This window comes from Coturnix japonica, chromosome 3 (genome assembly GCF_001577835.2).
Source record: "Coturnix japonica isolate 7356 chromosome 3, Coturnix japonica 2.1, whole genome shotgun sequence".
Lineage (NCBI taxonomy): Eukaryota > Metazoa > Chordata > Aves > Galliformes > Phasianidae > Coturnix > Coturnix japonica.
The window spans coordinates 23,934,717-23,961,212 of NC_029518.1; the positions used below are offsets into that span (position 1 = coordinate 23,934,717).

The window sequence follows — 26,496 nt, forward strand, 5'->3', positions numbered from 1 at the left end:
CTCCGCCTCGGCCATCCTGCCGCCGCCATTGGCTCCGCGGAGGATCGGGCTGGCTCTCATTGGCTACTGAGGTGTCGCTCCCGCTCTCTCCGCTCCGGGGCCCGTAGAACTATTTTCCATTGGGCGGGTTGGGGCCGCTCCGGGGGCTCCGGCTGCAGCGCGGTGCGGCGCTGGCCGGGCGCTGCTGGACGAGCGGCAGGAGCCGGAGGATGCTGCGCTCCTGCGGGACACCGGGACGGCGCTGAGGCGTCGCCGTCGGCGCCTCGGTAGGTGCCTCGGGCCGGGACGCGGCGCCGTTCGCCCCCCGGCGGCGGGAGGCGGCCGCTCCCCGCTGAGGCCGCGGCTCCGTGAGGGGGGCGGCCGGGAGAAGGAACGGGCGGACGCCGCCGCCGCCGCCGCGGGGCTCGGCCGGCCGGGACGCGGCGGGAGGTGTCGGCGGGAGGCCGGCATGGGGGGGGGGGGGGGGCGGGCGGCGGGCCCGGCGCGGCCTGAGGGGGCGGGGGGCGCTCGGCGGGCGGCCGGGACGGGCCCGAGAGTGGGAATAGCCCCGCGGAGCCGCATCGGGGCACGCGGCCCCCGCGTTAACCCTGTGTGTGTGTGTTTGTGTGTGTGTGTGGGACAGCTGGCTGCTTGAGACAGAGATTGGGCGAAACTTGGGGCGTCTGCGCGAAGTCCAAATTGCGAGCGGTATTTTGGACTTAAAGCGAGAAATGAAGCGAGAAATGGCGTTATTTCTGCCTGTGCTAACTTCGCAACTCAGTGCTTGCTCTGAATGTGGTCCCGGGGGCCGTTCCGGCGTGTATTTCCTGGGAGAACGGGATGCGGTGCGTTGTGCTTGCACTGACGTTTCCCGAGCGCCTGCAGAGCGCTTCTCTTTTTTTCCCCCCTCGGTTTCAAAAGCTTTTACGCGATGTACCCGTGATTGCAAACCGTAGTTTCTTAGGAAGTCTGTCCACAGCTTTTAACCAACAAATGAGGTCCCGTACCGCTGTGATGTGGGTATGGCCCCCGATGGGGCTGTGCCGGCCTTGTGACCAGAAACCCAGTGCTTTTCCACTGAAGTTCAGTGCTTTGTTGGTGGTGACATTGCTGCTTTGGTAAAGATACGGCTTTTCCCACGTAGTCTGTGACAACTTCAGAAGTTCCTTGTTGCTGTGGTGTACTCCTGCAACACCAAAATATTTTTAGGGTAAACGTAGCCCAGGCGAACTATTTGCGAGGTGATTGTATGAATGGAAAGGACTCCGAAGGGTTGTGTTTGTGTAAATGGCTTTGAAAAGAAACATGCTGTAAATGTGCACAGAGAACTGGATCTCAAAGTGACCCGTCTCCCTCAGGAGGGAGGTGAGTTAATGTGTGCTGGATATCAGGGTGAATGTGAAAGCCCTGTCAGGTTTTTCTTAGACTTAGAATGTTGTGCAGAAAGAAGACTGCCACTGACATCATTGTGGCTATGAGGACTCTTGAAATGCTTCAGATACGTTTCAGTGTTCTGTTTTTCTGAGCTTTTGATCATAACGTGCTTTGTGTTTTTATTTTTTAAATGTGTAATTCTCCTAGAGGCAAAAGCCTGCATTTCAGGGTGCTTTTATTCCTTAATAATGCTGCTGCTGTTGTATGAGCTGGGGCCCAGCGCCAGAAGGAGGCTGTTCAGTTCACAGAATCACAGAATGACCCGGGTTGGAAGGGACCTCAAGGATCATGTAGTTCCAACCCCCCTGCCTGGCAGGGCCACCAAACATACACCTTTACTAGATCAGGTTGCCCAGGGCCCCGTCCAACCTGGCCTTGAACACCTCCAGGGCCGGGGCATCCACAACCTCCCTGGGCAGCCTGTTCCAGGGCCTAACCACTCTCCTAGTGAAGAACTTGCCCCTAACATCCAACCTAAATCTTCCCTCTTCTACCAGTTGCCGGTACCTTTAGTGTGAACTTCTATACAGAACCAGTGTCTTAACACGGCTTCCTAGAAAGGCTTTGATTTTATTTTATTACAGGATGGGGATGTAATTCTTGACATCCTTTCATGTAAACCTGGTTAACTTCAATTTAGGAATGTTATTCCAAGTTTACTCTTACAAAAAGGTCTTCTTAGTCCCATTCCTCCCCACAGAGTGTATTTGTGCGACTCAGACTCTAATTTGTGTGCCAGAAGCCTTGAGTCCAACGCGTTATTGAGGAGGATGGAATGTCCTTTCCTAAGTCCACTTCTGGAAGGGAAATGAGGGTTGTGTCACCAGGTAATGACCACGCAGTACATCATAGCCCTAAATGCCATTTAACCTGGTCACTCAGGTCTCATACCTTCGTCTGAGTTCAGGTCTCTTATGGGTCACAGCGCACACAGATGATGTTAAGACTATTTCTTAGTTAAAATGTGTTACATCTATAGGAATCTTGGGGTGAAATCATATTATCTTTCATTGGATGGGTTTGTGCCGTTAAAGGCTTCCTGCTGAAGTTGTTATACTGCCCCGAGCCTTGACCTAGCCCTGTCAGATGGTGACATCTGATGTTGTGATTGTGAGATACTGAGAGGAGATAGGTAGCTGTGGTGAACTATTGAAAGTAGGTGGGTTTTCAAGTTAACATCTGCTAATTCACTCACTTATTAATCTACAAACTGGGATATTTCAATAGATTTGATATCAAACCAGTAGCCTTAGCGATGGAGGCTGTGTAAGAGCAGATTTGATTCATATTGTTTTTGTACATCAATAACGGTGGCAGAATGAATGAAGCATACTGCATCCCCTGGCAGTCTGAAGGAAGCTACAAGAAAGAAAAAGCGAGTTTGAGACCCGATGGACTGAGCTGCTGCAATGTGTTCTGATTTTCCACTTTGCCTCAATGTCTCATATCTACTCTAGTTTCAGAATTGCATTAGCAGCACAATGAAACAGTGAGTGCAGACAGCTGGCAGCACGCGGGAGCTTGACATGACTTCATATGTATGAGAGCAGTGAAGAAATGGCTGGTGTATTGTAGTCCTTGGAGGAACAGGCAGAATTTCTCTATTTCTCTTGTATTGATGGCGGTTACGTCTAAGGTAGAGCAGGTGGAAGGGATTAGAAATCAACTGTGTTCTAACAAATATTTTTAAGGTGTTCTTTGATATGCAACCCGTCATTCCATGACCATATTCTAGAGCTGGCTGTTTGTCCAATTTGATGTGGCAATTCATGTTTCCATAGTGGACGAATATTCCAAGATGGTGTGAAGTGAATTTTTCTGGTCTCGTTCTTAAAGTTAAACAGGAGATGTATTTTAGGCTCGTCAGAGGGTAGTGATGATTGCTGTAAATTAGCATGTGCTGTGCTAGCATGCTGCTCAACAGCTAGGTTTTTAATGGCTTCCTCACAAGATGCAGATGACTCCACGCATCTTCCATACAGTGGGTATATGGTTTGTAGGGTTTAAAGTGGTTTCGTTTACTCCTATGAATAGCAAGGAAAAAAAGAAACCAACCCATCACATCTAAAAAGGATGTATTTTTTCCTTTGCTAAAGTGTGCAAGTCTGGCTTTGTAGAGTAAAAGAAAGAACCTTTGATGTAAAGGTTTCACCCTGAGTCCTAAAATACCGACTCCTGGAATAAGCTGGATAGCTAAATAATTCTTGAGAGCTGCCAACGTAGATAGCTATTTGACTTGCCTCCCCAAGAGCTATGCTTGGTAGTTTCTTCAACCTTAAGGGGAAATTAACACTTAGTATTTATGTTGTGGTATTTATGCCTGGAGGCTTCATTAAGGCCTGGCTGCTCGGCTGTGTTGAGCAATGCGCTGTGCCTCCCCTCCGCATGAGATGGCTGCTGGCTTCCACAGGTGCCTGCCTCCTTCAGAAACATGTTTCCATCGATGGGATCAGAAGGATTATCAGCTCTTGCGCTGCGATGGTAACCTGTCTGCTACTTTGAAACACACGTGCAGTTGCTCCATTAAATAAAAAGCGCCTTGAAATGATATGCATCTCAGCGGTTTAGTTGTTGGGCTGCTTATTTTAATCTTGGAGCTATATCTAGCTTAAAAATCATATTTAAAGTTCAGTAAATGTATGCTATACCTTCTGGAGCCCTTATACTTTGTCAGCTCTATAAATTAACTCTGACACACTGAATATTTTTCAGCAGCTCACGTAGCTGTTGGTTAGGGAGAAAAGCCCACATGCTCTCCCCGTGCTTCTACAGCTGGACATCTTTCTTAACATTTTCAACAAGAAATGAAATTTTGATTGCTTTTTAAAGCTTCATGAATACACTAATTGGTGAATCATCTAATGTGCAGCTTAGTTTCAGGAAATACGGAATGGCTCACTAACTTCATGGTTAGAAGATTATGCAGACCTCCTGAAAATCTCGGTAAGAAAATGTGTGCAGTGGTGGTGGCTGATATTTTTGGCTGTGAGAGATTGGCCTTAACTCAGTGTGGTTCTGCATAGTCTGAGCTAGTTTGTGTGGTAGAAAACCCTTGGAAGAATTATCTGGAAGAGGAATTGTAGCGGTTCAGCTGCTCTTGGGCCTTAACTGGATTTTGTTGAAGAGATTTGGAGTCAGGAACCGCTTTTGGATCTGCAGCCAGTCCTGATCTAGGGACTAGCTTCTCATGGGAGCCTGTTCTTCCTCACCTGTGATTTTACACAGCCATGGTTGAATTCTTCAGAGGGAACGCTGGGCAGTCTGCAGCCTGTCTTTGAAAGGTTGGGATAAGAAGGAAACTGAGATGAAGGCTACCCAGAAAAGCAGTATTTCCTAAAGACAATGTTTCAGTGTCCTCATGTAGCTGTGTAAGGTGCACTCATGGTTATCATGATATTAGTTGAGTACGTTACATACTGAGCGACCAGCTGAAGTGCTCAAACAAATCCTGTTGTGTGAAAGTTTGGGTCTCTACAGTAGTTGGTGGAGGATCAAATAGTGCAGGGATCTGCTTTTCTTGGTGCAGCAAGTGAGAAGGTGGGTTCAGTGTACTCCATAAGGCTTCTCTCTTAGCTCCAGGCTTTTGTTATAAAGATTCTCTGCTGAAGATGCATGGAACATTCTTAGGCTGTGGTTGTAGTGCAATACTTGCTATTGCAAGCAGTGATTTCTGAGGGGAGGAAATTTGTCCGGTGTTGGGAAGCACTTAGAAGTTTGATTGGAGTATACCTACAGAAATGGAACTTGAAAGATTGTTAACAATTGAAGTAACTTAGGAGCAATATAAATACCTTTCTAGCAGTACAAATTCTGGCAGTAACTCAGAAAGCAGTGTGGCACACAGGTAAAATCACTTGGATGTCATTACTTGAGACTTCTATGTTAGTCATAGGACTAAGAGTTGTAATTCTGGGATACAAAGACCTGGCACTTGGCAACTTTTACACCATCCCCTTAAAAGAAGAGGAAGCTCGAGGACTGCAGTTGGATGAATTGGGCTTGATCAAGACTACAACAAAAACTGATCATGGTTCTCTCTTAAACCTCTTGTCCTTCAACAGCAGAAATGTAGGTCACAGAGATTGCTTAAACTATTTTGACAAAACCTTCGTTGTGAAACTTGGCTATGAGGATGAAAGTGCTGACTGGGCAGACTCGCACGCCCTCCTTGAGCACAACTTGCACACCAGGCCTGCCTTGCCAAGGCATCTCTAACTTACGGTGTGTTGAGTTCTATCTGCCTTCATTTCTAACTGTATGCTCTGCCTGCCTCCCATAGGATTTGGGTTTTGCTGCAAGGCCTGTGAGGCAGTTTGATTTACCGACTGACTTTTCCACTTATGGAAAAAGTACCCCAGTACAGAACTTTGTTTCTGGAGAGCTTTTACATCTGACTGGCCTCTGTGGAGACAGCGGTATTTTAGTCATCTCAGTTGTGCAGCAAGAGGTTTCTTATTCCTCTGAAAGAGCGCGTGGATAAAGTGAGTGAATTTTAGGCTGCAGGGTGGTGTGGAAGCATTGTGTGATAATAGATTTGAGCAAGGACTTGTGCTGTTTAACTGATGCTTTGTGTTCTTACGTCAGTAATTTTCACTTTCCTGTTGCAGAATTACATGCTTCTTTTTGAACTTGTGTTAAAAACTTCACTTGGATAGGAAGTAGAATTCAACTAAATACACAGGTAGCATTTTAAAATTGGTGCGAGGTTTAATTACTTCAGATGTACGACTAATATTAAAAGGGCAATTCTATCAAGGTCCATTTCTCATTTAACATTTACCCTGGGCAGCCTGGTCTAGTATTAGATAGGGAGGCTGGCGGCCCTGCCTGCTGCAGGGGATTGGAGCTCGATGATTCTTGAGGTCCCTTCCATCCCAAGCCATCTCCTTGGGTATTCTGTACTTCCTCATCAGTGATTTCTACTTGTTCTTCTGTTTAATGTTCTTTAAAGCTTTGGCAACAAGTGCGAGCTGCTTTGATTTGTGTTTTATTTTTGTTTATCAAGGCCTTGACTTGCTATTAATAATGATTGTCAGAAGGTTACGTTTGGTTATAGAATGGATTTCAAACTAAGGTATCAGACCAGCTCTATCTTTAGAAGTGTTTAAGGGGCTTTTCTGCAATAGCTCTGAGGAACTTCAGCTCTCAGAGTCTGAATGTTGTGTTTATGGAGGCAGGGAATTTAACAGCAGGACCTCTGGTTCCTACTGTATAAAGTTTGTTCTGCACCTATAACTTAGATTGAGATTATATTAAGATAAATTTGAATCTAATAATCATAGAGTCGTAGAATGGCTTGGGTTGAAAAGGACCACAATGCTCATGTAGTTTTACCCCCCCTGCTATGTGCAGGGTCACCAACCACCAGCCCAGGCTGCCCAGAGCCACATCCAGCCTGGCCTTGAATGCCTCTAAGGATGGGGCATCCACAACCTCCTTGGGCAACTTATTTCAGTGCTTCACCACTCTCTGTGTGAAAAACCTCCTCCTAATAATGCAAAATTAATGCTTCTGGACTTGAAAGGCCCTGATCCATCACCGGGGAAAGATGTTGGGGATGCGATAATAAATATTTTTTTCAGTTCTTGTATCCTGTGTTGGGCACCATGTATTGGCCTGGCAGGTCTAAATGTTAGTATGTGCTGATATGTCAATACCTTGTTTTGGTTTGGCTGCAAACAAAATTCTAATGTGACTCAAAGCTGCCTTCATTAGCTTTTTCTTTTTTTGAAGCCACCTTGTGTTACACCATTAGGGTTGTTGGTTTCTTTTGATGTCTTAGTGATCCTAGAGACATTTATATATCAGTTGAACTGTATTCTAGCAAAACTTGTATGAATAAATATGAAGATTTACAGCTCGGCCTGATCTACTGCTTCCCTTCACTGAAACTAACGAGTGAATCTGGGTTTGTGTATTATAAGATGCTGGCATGTGTAGTAAGAAGTGAGAAAACTGTTTTGCCTCTTGAGTGTGGCTTGAGCAGTGGCAGTTCTCATGTGCAGACGATGCAGTTCTTTCTTCAAACTCCTTGGGCTCTGGAGCATCTGTAGAAGATATCAGTGTTTTTGTCAGTAGGGCTGTAAGTCCTACGTGTGTATGAGATTGTTTTGTTCTCTCAGATTCCTTTGGGAGCGAAGTGTCTGTTAATGGATTTTTAGTCTTTCAGTCAGGGGTGTGACTAAAATTCAGAACTATTAGGAACTGCACTCAGCAGTTGCTCGGAGTTGGTTATACAGGTGACTGATGACCACTGTTTTATTTTGCTATCACTAGTTTAATAGAGCAGATATTGACTGATAGTTAAGAGCTGAATAAGTGAGATGCATAGAGGCCTTGAGGTTCCTACCAGTGCAGTGATTTGTCTGAGAAAGTTGTCTTGTATTTAGATTAAGGTTTGGACTTAGTATAGCAAAAAATCTTTTTGACATGAGCTGTGTTTAACTGATATTTGGAAGTCTTCACTGGGTAGTGAGCTCCAGTGCCGCTTCACAGCCCTGATTCAGTAATACAACTGGTGTGCTTGGGGACAAAATGGATTCTTGGTGAGTGTCAGAGTTGACGACAGATTTGCTGTTACACTATTTTGTAAATGGCTTGTAAGAAATAAATGACTTTTGGTCCTAGTCCTGTAAGTTCTTGCTTATGGACTCAATACTTGTCATGTTAGGAAATCACATTTTATTACAGTTATGCAAATTATTGCTGTATTTTTCCTGGCTGGCAATAGAAACAAAGGCTGCAAAAGATCCACAGAGCCCATGAATTAATTCTAGAATATTTTAAACTTTAGTCAAACGTGAATCAATTTTGTATCAGGATAAGCTCATCATCTCAATGGTAGAAACGTGACATACCTACAGTGTATCTATGCATAGTTCCAGGGCTGTGTCATTCATATGTTTGCTTTAAAGCCTGTAATAAGTGGAAAGAATCCAGATTTGCCAGTTTCATAATTGACTGAGGCATGTATAATTTCACATGCAGGTTTGTTAATGGGACATCTGCAATGACATTTGGTTTCCCCAAGAAATGCAGAAGCACTAAGAGAATTCTACCCCCAGAATCCCTGATAGCAGCAGGTGAAAAGTGCATCTGGAGAGAGGAGAGTGTTGTGTAAGGAGGTGAAATGTACAGCTGTGGTTCACAATTAGTTCATTTCTATGAGATTGCATAAAAATATATTCCACGTCTTGAATTTGATGCTCTACTGATCCAGTGTCTGGTTCAGCAGTGATGGACAACAAAGCAATTCTGTCCTTTCTGTCACGTTGCAGTTGACTTGTGGTCAGGGAACGCTTTCAATTTATTCCTGTAAATTCACTGTTCCTATCTCATTTTCTGAGATCCCACAAGTGTTGACCCGGTTTCTGTTACTCACAGACATGCTTTTCTTTGTACTGTGAACTTAGTGCTTTGCAATTTAATTTTGGCAAACTTGGTGAAAGTCAGTAATTATAGTTACAGTTTCCAGCAAGTTGAGTTTTTCCAGCGGTCCTTCGATGGAGAATGTGGCTGTGGATTAATGAAACAAAAACTGGAGTCAAAACCTTCTTCCTGCCAAAGTCAAACATAGGAGTAGGTGCTAGGAAAGGTTTCAAAGCTGTTACCCCACTCATTTGTAGATCTACTGTGAACTCTACTCAAGGAAGTGTGAAACTGTTCTAATTTAGTGAGAAATGTATTAGGATACAGCTCATTTGTTAAAAAACAAACAGAGCTTGATAGCAATTTGGTGGAAGTTCTACAGTTTCAAGAAGCAAGTTGATGCTAAAACCTTAATGTAAAGTTTACAGCCAGGAAGCTTCCTGCCAGCAGGGGGTTGGGCTGTCAGCCCTGAAGCGGGGTATGCTGTCTTCTTTCACGTTATTCTGAATTTGGAGAGGGCAGTAAGTTAACAGTTATTGCTTTAAGAGTATGCTGATGTCATAGATTACTAACTTAATGGAATTTGATATGGTTGGTTCTGCTAGTTTATGTGCACAGCGCAGCATCTCAGAGGGGCTATGGAGGCACCATTGTAGTCTGGCGCAGGATGGCACATTCCAGCTGTTCACAGTATCATAGTATCACGGTATCACAGTCTCGTGCAGGTTGGAAGGGACCTTAGAGATCATTGAGTCCAACCCCCAGGATTTGAGCCTCCTGTGTAGCAGAGCGGCACTTCTACTGTTGTGTGCTGTACAGAAGTACTCAGCAGGTGCCTCTGTTCTGAATGATCGTTTATTTCTGCAGTTCCATCAGTAGCTGTAAGTTTTCTTAGTGTGCACTATTCTTCAGTGTGCACTTCTCCAAAAAACATCTTAGTGCTGTTATAGGGAGGGACCTAAAGATAAACTCATTGCACGCGTAGCTGAATGTTACTAGCCTTGATGTTTGCTGTCAGAAGCCCTCGTGTCTTGCTTATAGCAGGATTTTAAGTGGTGTTACAGAGACACCCATATCTGCAAAAATTCTTGGTTTTGTTTTGGAAGCCAAATCTGGAAAGGAATGTTAACTGTGTATCTCTCTGTTAAAACATTTCACAAGGTAGGCCTACCAATGCAGAACCCTTTGGGTTCACCTCTGCTTAAGGGATCTGCAAAGCTCCTGATGCTCATTAACTACTCATTTAGCCTTGCATATATATTCTACAGTCAATTTTGGTATTGATTTTAGAGTTGAACTGTGTGTTTAGCTCTTTAGAGGGAAGAGATTGTGCTTCAGCATCAGAAGTTTGGGAAAATTCTGGCATGATCTCTCAGAAGTTATTAATAACTGATGTACCATACCAAGCTCGTATCCTCTAGCGTGATTCTGAAGGCTATGGGGTGTGTATGTAACAGCTGATGAATCTCTCCCAAAAGGTATTTAAGGATAACTTTGGGTTTCTCAGGGGGTTCATGTCTGAATTTTGGGATGAGTACCTCAGCACAAGTAGTTAAATGCAATCTCTGCCTCTTTAAAGGAACCAGTGCTGAAGGTGAAATACATGCATGCAGAAAATTGCTAGTCAAAAGTATTTGAAGTTATCCTACATGTGCAGGACTTGGGTGGAGTAAACTGTACTTGTACACTTCAGCCATAGTATAGGAGTCTGTACCAGGAAGATGGAGGTGAGCCTCCTTGGTGAGGAGCAGCAGCAACGAGAGCATCGCTGCGTAATGGAAGAGCTGGGTGGAAAATCAAGGTGTGGAGTGTGTTGCTGAGCTGAAGTGTGCAGCATAACAGCAGGAGCTGATGGTGGTGGTGCCTTGTTTGTGAACCCAGGGTGGCCGCAAGTAATGGTCTTCTCTAATACTGTGATACTTCATATTGCCTGAAATTGTCCCTGGTAGAAATAGAGCTGTGGTAACTGAGGTGAAGAGTCGGTGGCCATGGCTGTTCCTCTATTATTTCCATATAGTTTGAAGTTAAATATAATGTCTGGGACTGTCTGGAGGAGGGTCAGAAACGTTTTCTGGTCCTTGTCTTTGCTTAGTGTTGAGATGAAGGTTTCTCATCTTCAGACTAAGAGGAGTCTTTACTCTGTGTGGACATCTTCTGCACTGCTCATAGGACGGACTATGTCAGTGTACAAGATCAGTGTCATTAGAGTTTCAGATTGATTATAGTGTCTCTGAGGCTTGCTGAGGTCGTTCTGATTCGTCTTTCATATGATGTTTTCTGGAGAGAAAAAAGATGGCCTAGGGTGTACATTGTACAATTACAATGTACAATTGTACAATACAAAGTACACTGCTGCATAAGTGAGAATGGAAGGTCATGCATGAGTCGTCGTTCACACTCGTGTTCTTCCTCCACCTCTTATTTCCACAGATGATAGGAAGTCTTAGAAATGTAAGAGATGCTGTACTCAGTTGTTTATAACTTTGCTCATCTGCAGTCTTTTGGACTGAAATACTTCGTGCTCTTTTTATTTTTTACCTTGGCTTTAACTTTGTTTAAATCTTTCAGCTGTAATTCTTCATCTGTTTCCAGAGACAGAACTAGAGGAGTTGTGCCTTTTTTTAATGGCATTCTTTTGTCTGAAATATTGTAGTGCACCTCTGAAATGGAGAAGGGCTTAACAATTGTCAGTGGATGACCTCTGCACAGATGTAATGTTTAAATTTTAGATGAAAATCTGCCAAAACTGAGCCAAATCTCCTTTTGAATGTTTTCTATCTTGACACGCCAATGTTTCTTTATGGAATGCTGTGGAGACTGTCTGCAGTCTGTGTGCTCAGCAGGATTTTCCTCTCAAGTGCATCTTTAGGCTGCAGTGAGCGGTGCAGAGCCAGGGAGCTGGAACTGTAGGAAAGGAATTCTTCCTCTAAAGTTAAATAAGGGCTGGGGTTGCGGTAACAGCACAAAGCAAGGAGGAAAACCTTGAGATGTGCCTAACATGTGGCAGCTCCACAATCAGGACCCATTCTTCCTTCTCCCATCAGCCCCCCACACACTCCTTACAGCTGTGGTTTCATTTTTGTTGTTGTTTTTTATAGTACTATCACTCTTATTGGGAAGAAGACTTCAATCTCACTGAGCAGACTGAATTTCTCTGCTGCTTTTAAGGTGGTTGGGTGGTTCATAGTTTGAGGTAAGCTGTCATTGCTTGTTGATGCCATATAGCACAAAGTAGCCTTTTGTTTTTCAAGCAAAATCCTCATCCGTTACATAGACATCAGCGTGAAATTCTCAAAGTGCTTTGATTTATTCAGACCTCTCAGCTTTAATGGCTGAAAATATTTTTCCTAAGATAAGAATTTGATTTAGCAGTGAAGGATAAGGTTTCCCAGAAATGCAGTACTAATAGCTCACTGCTGCTGGGTGAGCTGCTGCTTCTTTCTGCTCTTGCTTTGAGAGCCTGAAGCTTCTCTTGGCCTCACCATCACTTGCCTCCTCTGACTGCTTTTCCCTGGGTAACATTATATTTGTATCTAGTGAATTGAGTACCTTTGTGGTAGTAAAAACAGAGGTCAGGTGATTATTAGCGCAGATACAAAGGCATGGGGGAGAAGCAGGCATCTCCCTTTTCATAGCAGTGAAGTGATGCTAGGTGAGTTACCATGGGCTGTCGCTCCAGGGATGCCTTGGCTGTATTTAAACTGTGAATGAGAAACAGCCAAGAAAGGCCTGTCGTCTTCTTCTGTTTCTTTTGTAGAAGGCTAGTTTATCATTTCAAGCTGATATGGTAGAATAGCATCAGTCACCCACTTTGTGGTTTGTTTCTTGTCAGTTGAGGGTTTGTGTTGTTTTTGGTTTCTTTTTGGACATGCTCTTAACAAGTTCATCATCTGGTAGTCACTGTTGGATTTAGGTTTGCTCAGTTTGAAGTAGTGCCGCTAGCTCTTTCTGCATGAAATGCTTTTTCTTAAGCCATTCATACACCTGAATCTTTGCTTTTATGAATCAGGGCAAAATAGAGTAAGTCTTACTAGTCTTCTCTTACAGACCTTTCATCCTATAGGGGCTTACTCTGTTAATGTGCGGCAATGATTCAGGCATTTAATTCAGCTGGTTTTGATGTAGCTGATTGCATTATGTAGGGCCAAGAAGAAAGGTACAGCCACACCTTGACAAGCATCATCACCTCTTTTGTATCTTATGAAATGAGATCCAACTCCTGAGAGATAACACAGCAACGTAATGATAAAACTTCAGTTAATGCCTCAGTTGTAATGGATTGAGGTAATAGATACTCTGGAGAGGAAAGAGACTTGGCATTTCTTATCAGTGGTTATTCAGCCTCTGATGTATAAGTGATAGTCTTATGGTTTTGGCAGCGTCAAGACTTACTTATTTCTGAGTGCAAACTCAAATGTTGCCATTGTGTAAAGGTGCAGAATATAGAAGTAGGGCAAGTATTGCAAACTTGTTGAATTCCTTGCTGTGCTATCACTAAGACAGCACTTTTTCTTTTTGTTAGAGAAGTAATTCTAATGTTAGTATCTTATAATCTCACTACATTGAGCTTTTTCATTTTAAAGGCTGCTGATGGACCTGTGTATTTGTGCTGTTTAACATCACTACCAGCTAAAGCACAACTATTTATGCAGGGTGCTTGATTAAAAACTGAGCAGTGCGCTCTATGGCTGTTGGAGCAGCTTTGTTCCAGTGGTACCTGTGGTTTCAGGCTCACTGTAGTGCTGGTTCTTATAGGTGCTGGTGTTGCAGCGTGAGCCTGTGTGCTCTGTAATAGAGCTCACCTGCACCCAGCAGCAAGGCACCTGCCCCTGGCAGTGGGAAAGCTGCAGAGAAGTGTTTCTGCTGCTCAGGCTGCTTGTAGGCCATGTAGGCCAGGATGCAGTTGCCTGTGGATCAAAGTAGAAGTACGAAACAGGCTAGACCTCCTGGCAGCCTTCCAGCTGCTTCTCCTCTGCAGGGTTTGTATTCTTTTACCTACCCCTGCCCGCCTGGGGAGCCAGGTGCTTGCTGCCAATTAGCACTGTCAGGGCAGAGCTCCTCCGGCCCCGTTTGACTGCTGACAGCAGCTGGGGGTAGGCCTAGGCAGAAGCTTAACTCCTAGATTTCCAAATGCTCTGCAGGTTTTGTGGCACGGTTGCATTCTGTTTTATGAAAACAGGCTTTATGCTGGTGGCCCTAGAGTTTATCTGTGGGTGCTATCAGAGTTTCCCATCCCAGACCAACATTCTGCCTGACAACAGAGCATGGTCACAGCTAGATAAGGCACTGGGCTGATCTGGTGCCTTGGCCCATAGATCCAGTCTACAGAGGGACCTGGAGAGACTGAATTGATGGGCCAAGGCAAATAGTATGAGTTTCAGTAGGGCCAAGTGTCAGGTGTTTTGGTCACAACAACCCCAGGCAGCCCTACAGGCTTGGAGAGGTGTGGCTGGAAAGGGCCCTTGGTGTACTGATGGATGGTCAGCTGAATATGAGCCAGCAGTGTGCCCAGGTGGCCAAGAAAGCCAATGGCATCCTGGCTTGTATCAAGAATGGTGTGGTGAGCAGGACTAAGGAAGTCATTCTGCTCCTGTACTCGGCATTGGTGAGGCCTCACCTTGAGTACTGTGTTCAGTTTTGGGCACCTCAGTACACAAAGGACCCTGAGGTGCTGGAGCAGGTCCTGAGAAGGGCAACAGGGCTTGTGAAGGACTTGGAGAATATGCTCTAAAGGAGAGGCTGGGGGAACCGGGGCTGTTTAGTCTGGGCAAAAGGAGGCTGAGGGGAGACCTTATTTTTCTCTTCCAATATCTGAAAGGTGCTTACAGCCAGAGCAGGGTTGGTCTCTTCTCACTGTTGACAGGTGACAGGATGAGGGGAAATAGCCTCAGGTTGTGCCAGGATAAGTTTAGGTTGGATATCAGGAAACACTTCTTTATAGAAAGGGTAGTTAAGTGCTGGGGTAGGCTTCCCAGGGAGGTGGTTGAGTCACCATCCCTGGATGTGTTTAAAAACCATTTGGAAGTAGCAAGGTAACATGGGAAGTGGCTGGGTGCATGGAGAGAGCTGTAGGGAGATTGGTAAAGGTACTGTGAGAGGCATTAGGCAAGCTGTGGAGGTCTTGAAAACTGTAGGATGAAGTGATAAGAAGTAACACGGTTAAAACAGTATAAATTGGCCCTGGAACAGATGAACCATCTATTTGGAAAATAGCCAGTTTTGAATCTAATGAAATGCTCAATTTGAAAGTGGATGTTTCTACGGTGCTAGTAAAGGGTATGTGGTATGAGACTGACCCATCCTTCCTTTCCAGCTTTGCTTCCTATTTCTTTTGCTTTACTGAGGCAGAACTATTAACGTTGCTGCTCCTTGACATAGAATACCCTGAAATTACAACGAAGCATTAGATTGTTTTACAACAAATTGAGACTTATTTGTATTTTAGAATCTGATAGAAAAGAATATGCTTTTTTAGTGATCTTAAAAGTAGAGCAGAATTTTGTCCTGCTACAGGAGAGCTCTAACTTTTTCTAAGAATTCTTTTAATGGCTTTTGCAGAGGTCAGCAAGAGGGCTGTTGTGCTTAACTCAGCACCGACTGGAGCTATTCTGCACACGTTTAAAAACAAAGGAAAATAAACCACACAGAAAAACCCAAATATGTTGGCAGCTTATGTTCAAGGAGGCTTAGATATAGCAGTAAAGAAGGCATCATTTCAACAGGCCGCCTAGAGTTCTCTGTCATAGCAGGTAGCTTCCTTAGCTATCTTAATACTCTTTCTTCTTTCTCTATGAAGCTGGCATTATGCTCAGTTACATATTTATGGTGTGTTGGGGTCATTTACGGGAAAATGCTCGCATGTAATGTTGCTTGTGTGGGTTTATGTGTTATGATGAGTGGCCATCTCAATAATACCTTAATAATTGAAGGGTGTCTTTACCTGGAATTCACACACACCGTTGTCTTGAAGTTCCAGAGCTTCTTGGATATGTATTAGTATGCAGAGTTCTCAGTAGATCTGTGCAGCATTAGTTCTTTATTAATATCTGAAATTTATGCTTGCAGTGTGCAGCTCCCTGATCCTGACATAATTAGCAATCCTAGCTTTGTTCATCACAGTTGTAACATTATCTGCTAGTCTTGTCTAATTAAAAAAGTACTTCAGAAACAAGCATCTCTATTTTGGTACAGCGTCGTTTGCGTTCTGTTCCTCATTCATGCTTTTCTCTTTTAGGGATTTTAGAGTTTGTGAAAACAAAGGAAGTAGATGGCAGCTGAATGATATTTTATAATCTAAACACGTGTAGCCCTGACACTTTCTTGAATCCCCAAACCTAGCAAGGGGATGCAAGGGCTTATCCCACAGAAAATACCTTTGGGTGGTGTTTCTGAAATAACCAAGGCATTGCTTAGAAAGAAACTGGCAGAACATCAGCTATGCAAGCTAAGAACGCTTTTCACCCATTGTGAATTTGTATTGAGAAGGAGATTTTTTTTCTTACTTTCAATTTAAAACAACGACAAATGCCGTTATTTTTCTTTGACTTGACAGTCTGCCAGCTGAAGTCTTTGAGACTTGTAGCTTTCACTGTTCTAGCAGGATGCATCAAGCTGACTCAGCATTTTGGTTTGGAAATGAATGTTTTCAGCGGCTGAACTTTCAACCTGAACATTCAAAGAAGTATCCTAAATACAGTCCTAATCTCCCTTTGCAGCCAGAAAACCATTTCTGATTAACATACAGGCTTTGGCTGAAATTACTCTTCTAAGTTCAAGTCTTAATGCTGTGAGCAGAGCATGCCAGTGCTGATGTGTGAGGAAGCAGCATTGCCCTGACTGGTTTATTCTCATCCACTCCTCTCCTGTGCTAACACAAATATTTATGAAGTCATAAACAAGATGTAGCAAAAGATTGAGACTCTGATAGCTAATTTTAGGCAGGATCAGTTCCGCAGGCTGATTCATGCTACATGGTCCAGCACAAGTGGCCAGGAAGGGGCCAGAAAGTTTCTCCTAGAGCCTGCTAGGAGAAATAACAGTATTTTTGCCCTAATTAAACCTGCATGAAACTTGAAGCACTTGGCTGTTTTACTGTGTCTGTTAGAAATATGTATCCATATACCAGCCACCTCTTCTTTCCGTGTCTTCTGGTTGGTTCTTCGGGCTGTCTGTAGCAGCCACATCTTTGTGCGTGTGGAAAAATGTATGGCTCCACTTGAGCTGATTTATTCTGTTTTTTAAGAAATGTCGTTTCTAGTATTACAGCAGCAACTCATTATTAATGAAACGTGTCTTGAAAAGGAAGAAATGGCTTTGTAACCCATGTAACCTTGTTGTACCTTCCTCAGGTGGGTTACGCCAAGTGTTGGGTGTTGGCTGGTGTTACTGCAGCTGAGTGAGGCTGAGGAATGATGTGAGCAAGGTTGTTACTGCAGCTGGCGTTTAGCAGCATGACAGCATTAACCTCTTCAGCAAGTGCACCTTAATGGAGGAAGATACCTTCATTAATGGAGTCTCACGTTACTGCTAAGTGAATTGCTTTAAAGTAGGGAACAGTAAAAACAGTTCCTGTTGCCTTTCTCTGTTCCTTTTACTTCTACCTCAGTGGGCCCAGGTGTTGCTGAACATGTTGGGCTGTGTGCCCTCACAAGGCTAACGCTAGTGGTGAGCTGAACAGCTTGCAGACAGTGGACTCTGATTTCTCCCCTTCTTCCTTCAGGTTACAGATTGTTTTGACTTTGTCATCGTTGCCTTACGGTGTTTTGAAGCTGTCATAGCGTGAAAATGCCAAACCAAGATTTTTGTAGGCACTTGTTTTGGAAATAGGCATGCCATGTTTTTAATGTGTACTGCACTCTAGAGTTACAGCTTTGGGAAGATGGTGTAGTTCAGGGTTTGTGGGTTTTGGGGGTTCTTTTGAGTGTAACTGAATGTATCATCTAATTTTCAAGTCAAGTAACATGAGGATGGACAGACACTGCTGCCTCTAGGAGCCTTCCCAGTAGGAAATCACAAGCAGAAAGCTCTAGCAAGGTGCTGTGTTGCTTCTGGAAAGAATGGTCAGAGAATATGGCATAAATTTGAGGTCATTTATGTCAGCTTAGGGTAGAGAGAAATTACTTTGGAATACCAGGATGGCTTTAGGGCCAGTTTAGAAGTAATTTGTGTTTTGTGGGCCTTGGTGCCGCCACAAGAAATTTGTGAAACCACAAATCTGCTGTTGTGCGTTGATTCAAACCTGTCTGAAATCACCGAATGGATTATAAAATACTTGAAGAATGACGCAAGTTTTATTCTAATGCAAGACTGAGAGTCTTAACTGAGATGGTTGCCTGAGTTCAGGAAACTGTTTTCCAGAAGCCAAATGGTTACTGAAGCAGCAGGCAGCTGGTGGAGCAGGCTGTGTGGCTGCCTGCTGCTGTGCTATGATGGCAGTGCCCTGGACTGCTCACGTTTCTGAGTGCAGCTGAGGTATAAGAAGGGCACTAAATCTTAAAATAAGAAGTTAAGCATGAAATTTCAAGATAATTCTCTGTGTACTTGTTAGGTTTTTAATGAATGGAAAAGTTTAGTGTGCAGCCAGTGCTCAGTGCAGCAGCGTAACTGGCATTGTGTCTGGTACTGCTTCTGTGTCATGTGTGTTGTAGACCTGCTAGGGACATAATGAATGGGGGGAGGGAAATGAACATTAATGTTGCAAAAGAGTTTCACATGTGCCTTTGACTTAGTTTTGTGCTTGCAACTCTGTTGCTCTCTGGGAAGCTTGTTTTTATGGAATCTTTCAGTAGTAGCTATGTGGCCTAGTTTTAAAAGCATTTCATCATTTTTAATGCTTCCACAGGTGAATCAAAGCTAATAAAGTTTACTACTTGTCTGTCATTACTCTGGAATTTCTGCCTAGGAATAATAACTTCTGATATCCATGCAGTGATCACTCAAGCTTACGCTTCTTATTGCAGTAAATGTGCATCATATCCAAATACATTTCTCTGGTCTGTGTGTATTAGCTATTAGCATAGCTTCTCAGTGTTTCCTGTTAACTGGAAGCGCTGTCCTAGGCTTGCTTCTAATGTGAAGAAGCAGATTTTCTCCTGTTCCTGCTGGATTTAACAGTGGCATGAGCATACTGTACTAAAATGCCATAATGCCTCTTGGATTCCTGAAAAACAATAGGTCATTATTTTAGGGAAATGCTGACCTATTCTTTTCCTAAAGAACTTGTCTTGCATTCCACTTACTTTCCCATTTTTAGAATCATGGTTCATATTCCTCTTGGTTCACAATCATATAACATCCTTGTGGCAAGTACAGCAGTTGCTTACCTGGAAAAGTAATATTAGAAAAGTGTATATTTTTAGCAGCCTTTTGATATGATGTAGCAGCTGAAAACAAGGAGGGGAGGCAGTATGAGGTGATCTGACAGCGCTGCCAGTCATGACTTGGGAACTGCCGCTTCGGACTTGGAACTATAATGTGGGGAAACCATTTTTACAAGCCTAAGTATGCTCACTGTGCCTGGCTCTTGAATGACCCAGATGCTGTGACACTGCCCTTATTTCTTAAAAACTTCGTTTGAGGATCTTCCTCTAGATTCTGTTTGGCAGATGTGTTCAATGGGTGAAAAAGTTTTAAGAAACCTTTTTCTTATATTAAAAGCATAAGAATATGTATATAAAATAAGCAGGTAGTTCTGTGTGCACATGTAAATATAATTAATGAAATATTCCTTTGATGCTGTTAGCAAATTCTAAGTACCAAAGCGAAAAGTTACTCTTAACAACTAAGAAAAAAATACTGTTTTTTCTCATTTTAGTAATCATGCCTCCAACTCAGAATCCAGCAAGTTCACGCTGAGGTGTATTCTCAAGTTGAGATCCAGTGGCTCATGTTTTTCTGGGTAAGAAAGATATCTATATGCTCTTAACTATGACAAAATGTGGGTGATATGGTGGTTATTTTGTTCATGGTTTGTTTTTGTTTGTTGGGTTTTAATTGGGTTTTGGAGACTTTTGGGCAAGTCTAGAGGATTTCCAACCCACTTAACAGCTTAAACATGCTTTAGAATAGCAGTGCAAAGGAAGAGGAATAGCAAGCAACATTCAAATAAAATACATTCCTGAACAGTGTATGACTGGTCGGAAAAGCAATTTTGATTCACTGTCACAAAAATTTCAGTTTCTAGTCTGATTTCCAAAGGGAATTGAGGTAATGCATCGTCTCTTCCTTTTCACATTCTCCAGTCTTAAAATTTGTTTCTTGGTTTCAGTCAGGTAGTAGATATCACAGTGATAAATTTATGTATCTTGCTGACTTGAAAGAGGAAGAAATGGAGAACATGAAAGAACAGTGGGTAGAACTTAACCTTATATATACTGTGTTGACAAGCTGGCACATCAGACATATGTTTCCTTGTAAACGTGGATAATCTGTGACACTCCACCAGCAGCTATTATTGGCTGTGGTGGCATGACACCTGGTTCAATAGTACCTACAGATCTATGTGATCTGTAACTACTTCTGTTGCTCTTAAGACTCCCTCAGTCTACCAGCTTAGTCCAAACAGCTCCCAGAAAGATTAATGTAGGATTTTTTTACTTAATCAGCAAGATGTTTCTTGCTCATGTGCTCAAATAGATTCACTTTTAACATATGCAGAGAATTCTGTAGTGCCTTCTGCATGTAAAGTTTCGTATCTTTGCAAATTTTCTCTATCTGAAACTATTTTACTTTAAAAAGTGTCTTCCTTAATAACTGCTTGGATGTAATTGAGATCAGCATTAGCACCATGTTCTAGGTAACTTGTGCCCCAGATATGGTTAAGATCTAGTTATTTTTTTCCGCTTCTGTGCTCTTCCCTGAGTCTACACTAGATTCTTAATGTTTGATTATGTAATTAGGTGTAGATGCTTAACTTACTGCTTTTGCTAAAGAACTTGAGCAAGAGGTGGGCGGATAAGTTTTTGTTCCTTTTGCTTTCCATTCACGTATCAGTTAGGAGGGATTTCAAATTAATTATGTAATCATGAATCTCTTGTAAACTGTACCTCCATCTCTTTCTCAATCTCAGTAAATTCTGCCACAGTAATAGGTTTTCAGCTGTGCTTTAGGAACTTCTGGAATACAGCACAAGGCTGTTGTCTATCGTCTGCCTTATTTCATGAGATTTAATCACTGCTTTAGAGTTCTTTCTAACTCTTAACGGGGAAGAACTGCAGCAACAGAAGTGTTGCTTCAGAATAATGCGTATCTGTAGAACAGAGCAGCTTTTACTGGGAGTTAAACAAGGTGACATGTTTTAAGTCCTTTAAGTTTAGCACTTCTCTCAGAGCTTAATTAGATCTAATTTAGCTTGGCATTGCCTGAATTTTTGGTACAGAATTAGCCTATTTCTCTGTGTCCTGGGGCAGTCTTGTGATTTTTGGCAGTCTTGTTCCAATTATCAGACTTGGTTTCTGAAGAAGCAGTTGCAGAATACACACTACTAATGTTTCTCTTCTTACTTTGTGATTCACTGTCACTGTGCTTTTGCTGCAGAGCTGCTTTCTTTTTAAGTGCCCTTGCTAAAGATAGAAAAGCTCCCTGGGCTCTTTCATTCTTTCATGGCTTAAGTAATAAAGCCAGATGGTTTTTAGATGTTTTGTATCTATGGCTTTACTAACGTATCAGAGACTTCAGAATTCTGAAGTTCTGCTGATATCTTACTGCTTTTCTTTCTTTTTTTTTTTTCTTTTTTCTTTTTTTAATTGTAATTGCCTTACCTAAGTATGCTGAACATTTCTTTCCCTCCCTGCCCCACATTTCTTTTGTTGTAGCTCGAAATTTTCCTTCCCTGCATCTGGAGCTTTCAATTCTGGATGGTATATCTAGATGCTTTGTAGTATGCTTGTTGGCTTTTGCTAACAGTTTTCATTGTTGGGAGTTATCTGAATTGTTTTTTGTCAGAATTTTACTGCTTCTTACTGTAAGCCTATCTGGCTTTACATTACACGTGACAACTTAAAGTGATGCATTTAAAACTGCATATTTCCAGTCTATCAGGTAGAAATCTGCAGTTTTGCCTAAGTTTTTAATAGTGCAATAGAAACAAAGATGGGCCTACTTATAAATTCTATATTTATAATTTCCCAAAGGCTTTTTTTTCTTGGTGATTCTTCTGTGTCACAAAATGATGTGCTGCATGTCAGTGCTATACAACTATACAGTGCTGAGGACACTTCTTCAACTATATTGTGTTCAGTTAGCAAAGTCATCTTTGTAACTTAATTGATAACTGAGGGCTTATTCTCATTTTTTAAACTGTTTTTATTTTAATATTTCTTTTCCTCTTGAACTTAGATAACATAATCCATGGATAAAGTGGGAAAGATGTGGAACAATTTCAAATACAGGTGCCAGAATCTCTTCAGTCATGAAGGTGGAAGCCAAAACGAAAACATAGTTGTTAACTCCAGTAGTTGCTCGTCTGCTAAAGACAGAACTGTCCAGATAACCGGTTTGGCTCAACAGCAACCCAGCAGCCCTCTGAGAGAAAACATTGCTTTGCAGTTAGGTTTGAGTCCTTCGAAGAATTCCGTCAGGCGGAACCAAAACTGTGTCACAGAGATTCCTCAGATTGTTGAAATAAGTATTGAGAAGGAGAACGACTCGTGTGTCACCACAGGAACTAGGCTTGCTCGAAGGGACTCTTATTCTCGTCATGCTCCTTGGGGTGGGAAGAAGAAACATTCCTGCTCTACCAAAACCCAGAGCTCTTTGGATACTGAGAAAAGATTTGGTAGAACGCGAAGTGGCTTGCAGAGGAGAGAGAGGAGGTATGGAGTCAGTTCTGTCCATGATATGGATGCAGTGTCAAACAGGACAGTAGGCAGCCGTTCTCTGCGACAGCGTCTACAGGATACTGTTGGACTGTGTTTTCCCATGCGAACTTACAGCAAACAGTCCAAACCTCTGTTTTCTAACAAAAGAAAGATCCATCTCTCTGAACTAATGCTTGAGAAATGCCCTTTTCCTGCAGGCTCAGACCTGGCTCAGAAGTGGCATCTGATTAAACAGCACACGGCTCCCGTGAGTCCGCACTCAACATTTTTTGATACGTTTGATCCTTCCTTGGTTTCCACAGAAGACGAAGAAGACAGGCTGAGAGAGAGGCGTAGACTCAGTATCGAAGAAGGGGTTGATCCCCCTCCCAATGCCCAAATACATACTTTTGAAGCTACAGCACAGGTTAATCCGTTATATAAACTGGGACCAAAGTTAGCCCCCGGTATGACTGAGCTGGCCGGGGACAAAAATGCAACTCCTCCAGGAAACTGCGACTCTGAAGAAGACACGACAACACTTTGTCTACAGTCGCGCAGGCAGAAGCAGCGCCAGATGTCTGGAGAGAGCCACGGCCATATCAGCAAGCAGGGGGCTTGGAAGGTGCACACTCAGATCGATTACATCCATTGCCTTGTGCCAGACTTACTTCAGATCACAGGTAACCCGTGTTACTGGGGTGTAATGGACCGTTACGAAGCAGAAGCACTTCTGGAGGGTAAACCCGAAGGCACTTTTTTGCTCAGGGATTCTGCGCAGGAGGACTACCTCTTCTCTGTGAGCTTCCGTCGTTATAACCGATCGCTACATGCACGCATTGAGCAGTGGAATCACAACTTCAGTTTTGATGCCCACGATCCTTGTGTGTTTCACTCCTCCACTGTTACAGGGCTTCTGGAACACTACAAAGACCCTAGCTCTTGCATGTTCTTTGAACCATTGCTAACTGTATCTCTGAACAGGACCTTTCCCTTTAGTCTGCAGTATATCTGCCGGGCAGTAATCTGCAGGTGCACTACGTATGATGGAATTGATGACCTTCCATTGCCTTCAATGTTGCAAGACTTTTTAAAGGAGTATCACTATAAACAAAAAGTCAGGGTGCGATGGCTGGAGCGGGAACCTATAAAGACAAAGTAAAAGGAAATCAGAGTCTCCAGTAAGCTTACAGAACATGCTTTTTCTTGTGTGTTACAGTTTAACTGCAGCGAACGCACCAACAACGTCTAGCTTTTTTGCAATATCCTATTGAAGCTGAGTGTTAGTATCCTGTCAGATGCTGCCTGCTGTTAATCAAACGAAGTCGTGATGCCTCTTGGAAACAATAAGCAGACACAATTCTGCACGTTTTTCATTAAGGCCTAGTGAAAATATTTTTGCTAATTCCTAAATATTTTGTTTTTATAGCTGTAGTAATTGGATGAAGAAACTATGAGGCATTTTCCATGGGGCATTCGTGTAATGCTAATGAAGAAAGACTTTATTGGAGGAGCATTTTTGCTCATATTTAAAGTATTTTTTTAAGCACCGTCTTTAAATATTTCCACTACTCAAAGTACTAATTGAGCTCACAGTTAAGTTTCCGAACAATAATAAATAAGAGTATATTCTCTTTTTATCAGGAGCAGTTCACAAGAAGCAGGGATAACCTGCAGTCCATTGAGAGTTAATGGGGTTTTTTGGATGCTAGCAGATGAATCATGCTTTTCTCAGTGTATAGGGTTTCCTAATGATTAAGACTTGAATATGCCTGCTCAGTACTGTACTTCTATTTTAAACACTTGGAGATTTAAGTGGCATTGTTAGCAAAAGTAATGCTGTCTTGGACAGCTGAATACCTTCCAGTGTGAGTTATTGATTCAGTGGCAGGATGCAGAATTGGTTTATAGCCATGAAATGAAAGTTTTTGTATTTTTCTAGAGCCTAACTACTTGTAATTTACAATGGAAGGTAATAGTGAAGAGAAAATGTTTGCTTTTTTTATTTAAAACTGTCTGATATTTTTATGGAGAAAATTACAAGTGGTTGAATTATAATCAGAATACATAATCTGACATATCTGAAATGTCGGATTTCAAAGGTACTGTTACACTTTATTTGTAAATATCTTTCAATTTGTGCTTTTAAAAATGTTTTAAAAGTAATATGCACTGATAATAGTTTCAACAGATTACTTGGAAGCAAAATTCTGAGTTCTGTTTGCTTATTTAATTGGAGATGGAACTTCAAATAGTTCCATCTTAGACATTTTTGCACTAAAATTTTGTTGGAATGCCCTGTCCCCTGTTCAGTGTTTTGTACGAATTATGAGTGCTCCCTAGTTTCTTTACCAGCTGCTACAGTATGTTATTACTTACTTCTCTATGGCAGTGACCTGTGTGAGGTAGGGAACATTCTGGCTGCAAGTACAATAAACATTATTCTTGTATGCTACACTAACCCTTCTATTGATGTATTTTTCTGCTTGCTGTGCCTTGTTCTGGCTTTTTGTGCTAATAAAGTACAGTATGTTCAGTGTTATACTTGTATATCTGCTCCGTTTTTATATATTCACATAACTTGTAGCAGTTAACTGAATTTTTAATAGGCTTTTCTTAGTGTAGGTAATGCACAAATACTGTGCAGCTGAGTACTGGTCGGCACACCGTATTCCTGAGTTCTGTTATGTTGTGTATCAGAAACCAGACAGTGTACATCATTGAATGTTTCTGTAGTCACTGCGAAATAATGAACTTGTCTGCAGGCATCCAGCATTTTGAAGGTTTTGTAAAGTATCGGTGTTTAGCAAAAGAATATTCTTAAAACATTATCGGTCCCCTGTAATAGTTGCTGAATGTGTTTTAGCCTGTTACGTAGCTAACTGCTTAGCTTAGGATTTTGATACTCCCCAATGAGTAAGGAATGATTATTCCTGTAAATTGACAGTACAGCAGCGGCATTTGTTCACTTTTAGACTATTTTAATAAATAGATGTATACACAAACTGGCCAAATGTCCTGTTTTTACCAAAGAATACTGTCAATTTATGTTGGGGTATTTTTATAGTGAAAAACTGAGAGTGGAAAGGTGCAATTTCTGGTCTATCAAATATTTAACCTGAGCTACAATAATAAACCAAAGCATTTGTTGACAACTTCATCTGAACTTAAGCAATGTATACGTTTGTATTGGTGGAGCTTGAAACTTTTACGTCAAGAGTGTCATCATTTTGTTTCTTGAATACGCAATGTATCTGAAGAAGAATGATTTAAATAATTTTGTAATGACTGGAACAGCACTACGTAGAACATTATACTGAAAGGGGTTGATTTGGAGCACCCAGAAAGCACTTTAAAATGTGTTTGTATGGTCGTGGAAAACCTGTGATCCCGTTACACATTCTTTGTAGTAGGTTATCTTCTTTCTTATCTGTTAAGACTTCAACTGTTACGGTGAAACTTTGTATGTAAATACTAAGTTTATGTAGGTATGTGTACAAATGTGCTAATGGTCACTTCAGTTTTAAAGTGTATGTGTGTCCTTGGATATGCAACTCCTGGTTTAAAACCTACTCTTAGCATTGAAAGAGGAAAAAATTCACCAGCATGAAATTGCACCCAAGTGTCCCTTCATTGTGTCGTTCTCACTGTTCCCTTGATCAGATCTGAATTCCAGATGAGATTACTTTAAACCTTGCTTTTAGTAGTAATAGCACACAGTTTAACCTGCAACCAAGTTTCATCCCAATGTAAGGACCTGTCTTTTGTTTACAGCAGTTGCAGTATTGCTAGTCATAAACTGGCTGATGAGATCCTCGCTGTAACATTAGCAGTGTGGTCAGGAATACACATTCATTTCAGATTTTTGTGTAGTAAATATTGAGAGAAAAAAAAAATTAAAAAACAACTCAAACCTTAA

General features: G+C 42.2%; 1 protein-coding gene across 1 annotated transcript; it reads left to right on the forward strand.

Annotated features, from left to right (window-relative positions):
- The first annotated feature begins 75 nt into the window (after nucleotides 1-75).
- On the forward strand, nucleotides 76-26,496 carry SOCS5 (suppressor of cytokine signaling 5). Its single transcript, XM_015857532.2, has 3 exons — nucleotides 76-266; nucleotides 19,595-19,678; nucleotides 22,117-26,496. The coding sequence occupies exon 3, from the start codon at nucleotides 22,129-22,131 to the stop codon at nucleotides 23,737-23,739; it is 1,611 nt and encodes a 536-aa protein (XP_015713018.1). The 5' UTR covers nucleotides 76-266; nucleotides 19,595-19,678; nucleotides 22,117-22,128; the 3' UTR covers nucleotides 23,740-26,496.

Coding starts and splice junctions, on each gene's coding strand:
- SOCS5 (XM_015857532.2), top strand. CDS start 22,129: ATGGATAAAGTGGGAAAGATGTGGAACAATTTCAAATACAGGTGCCAG.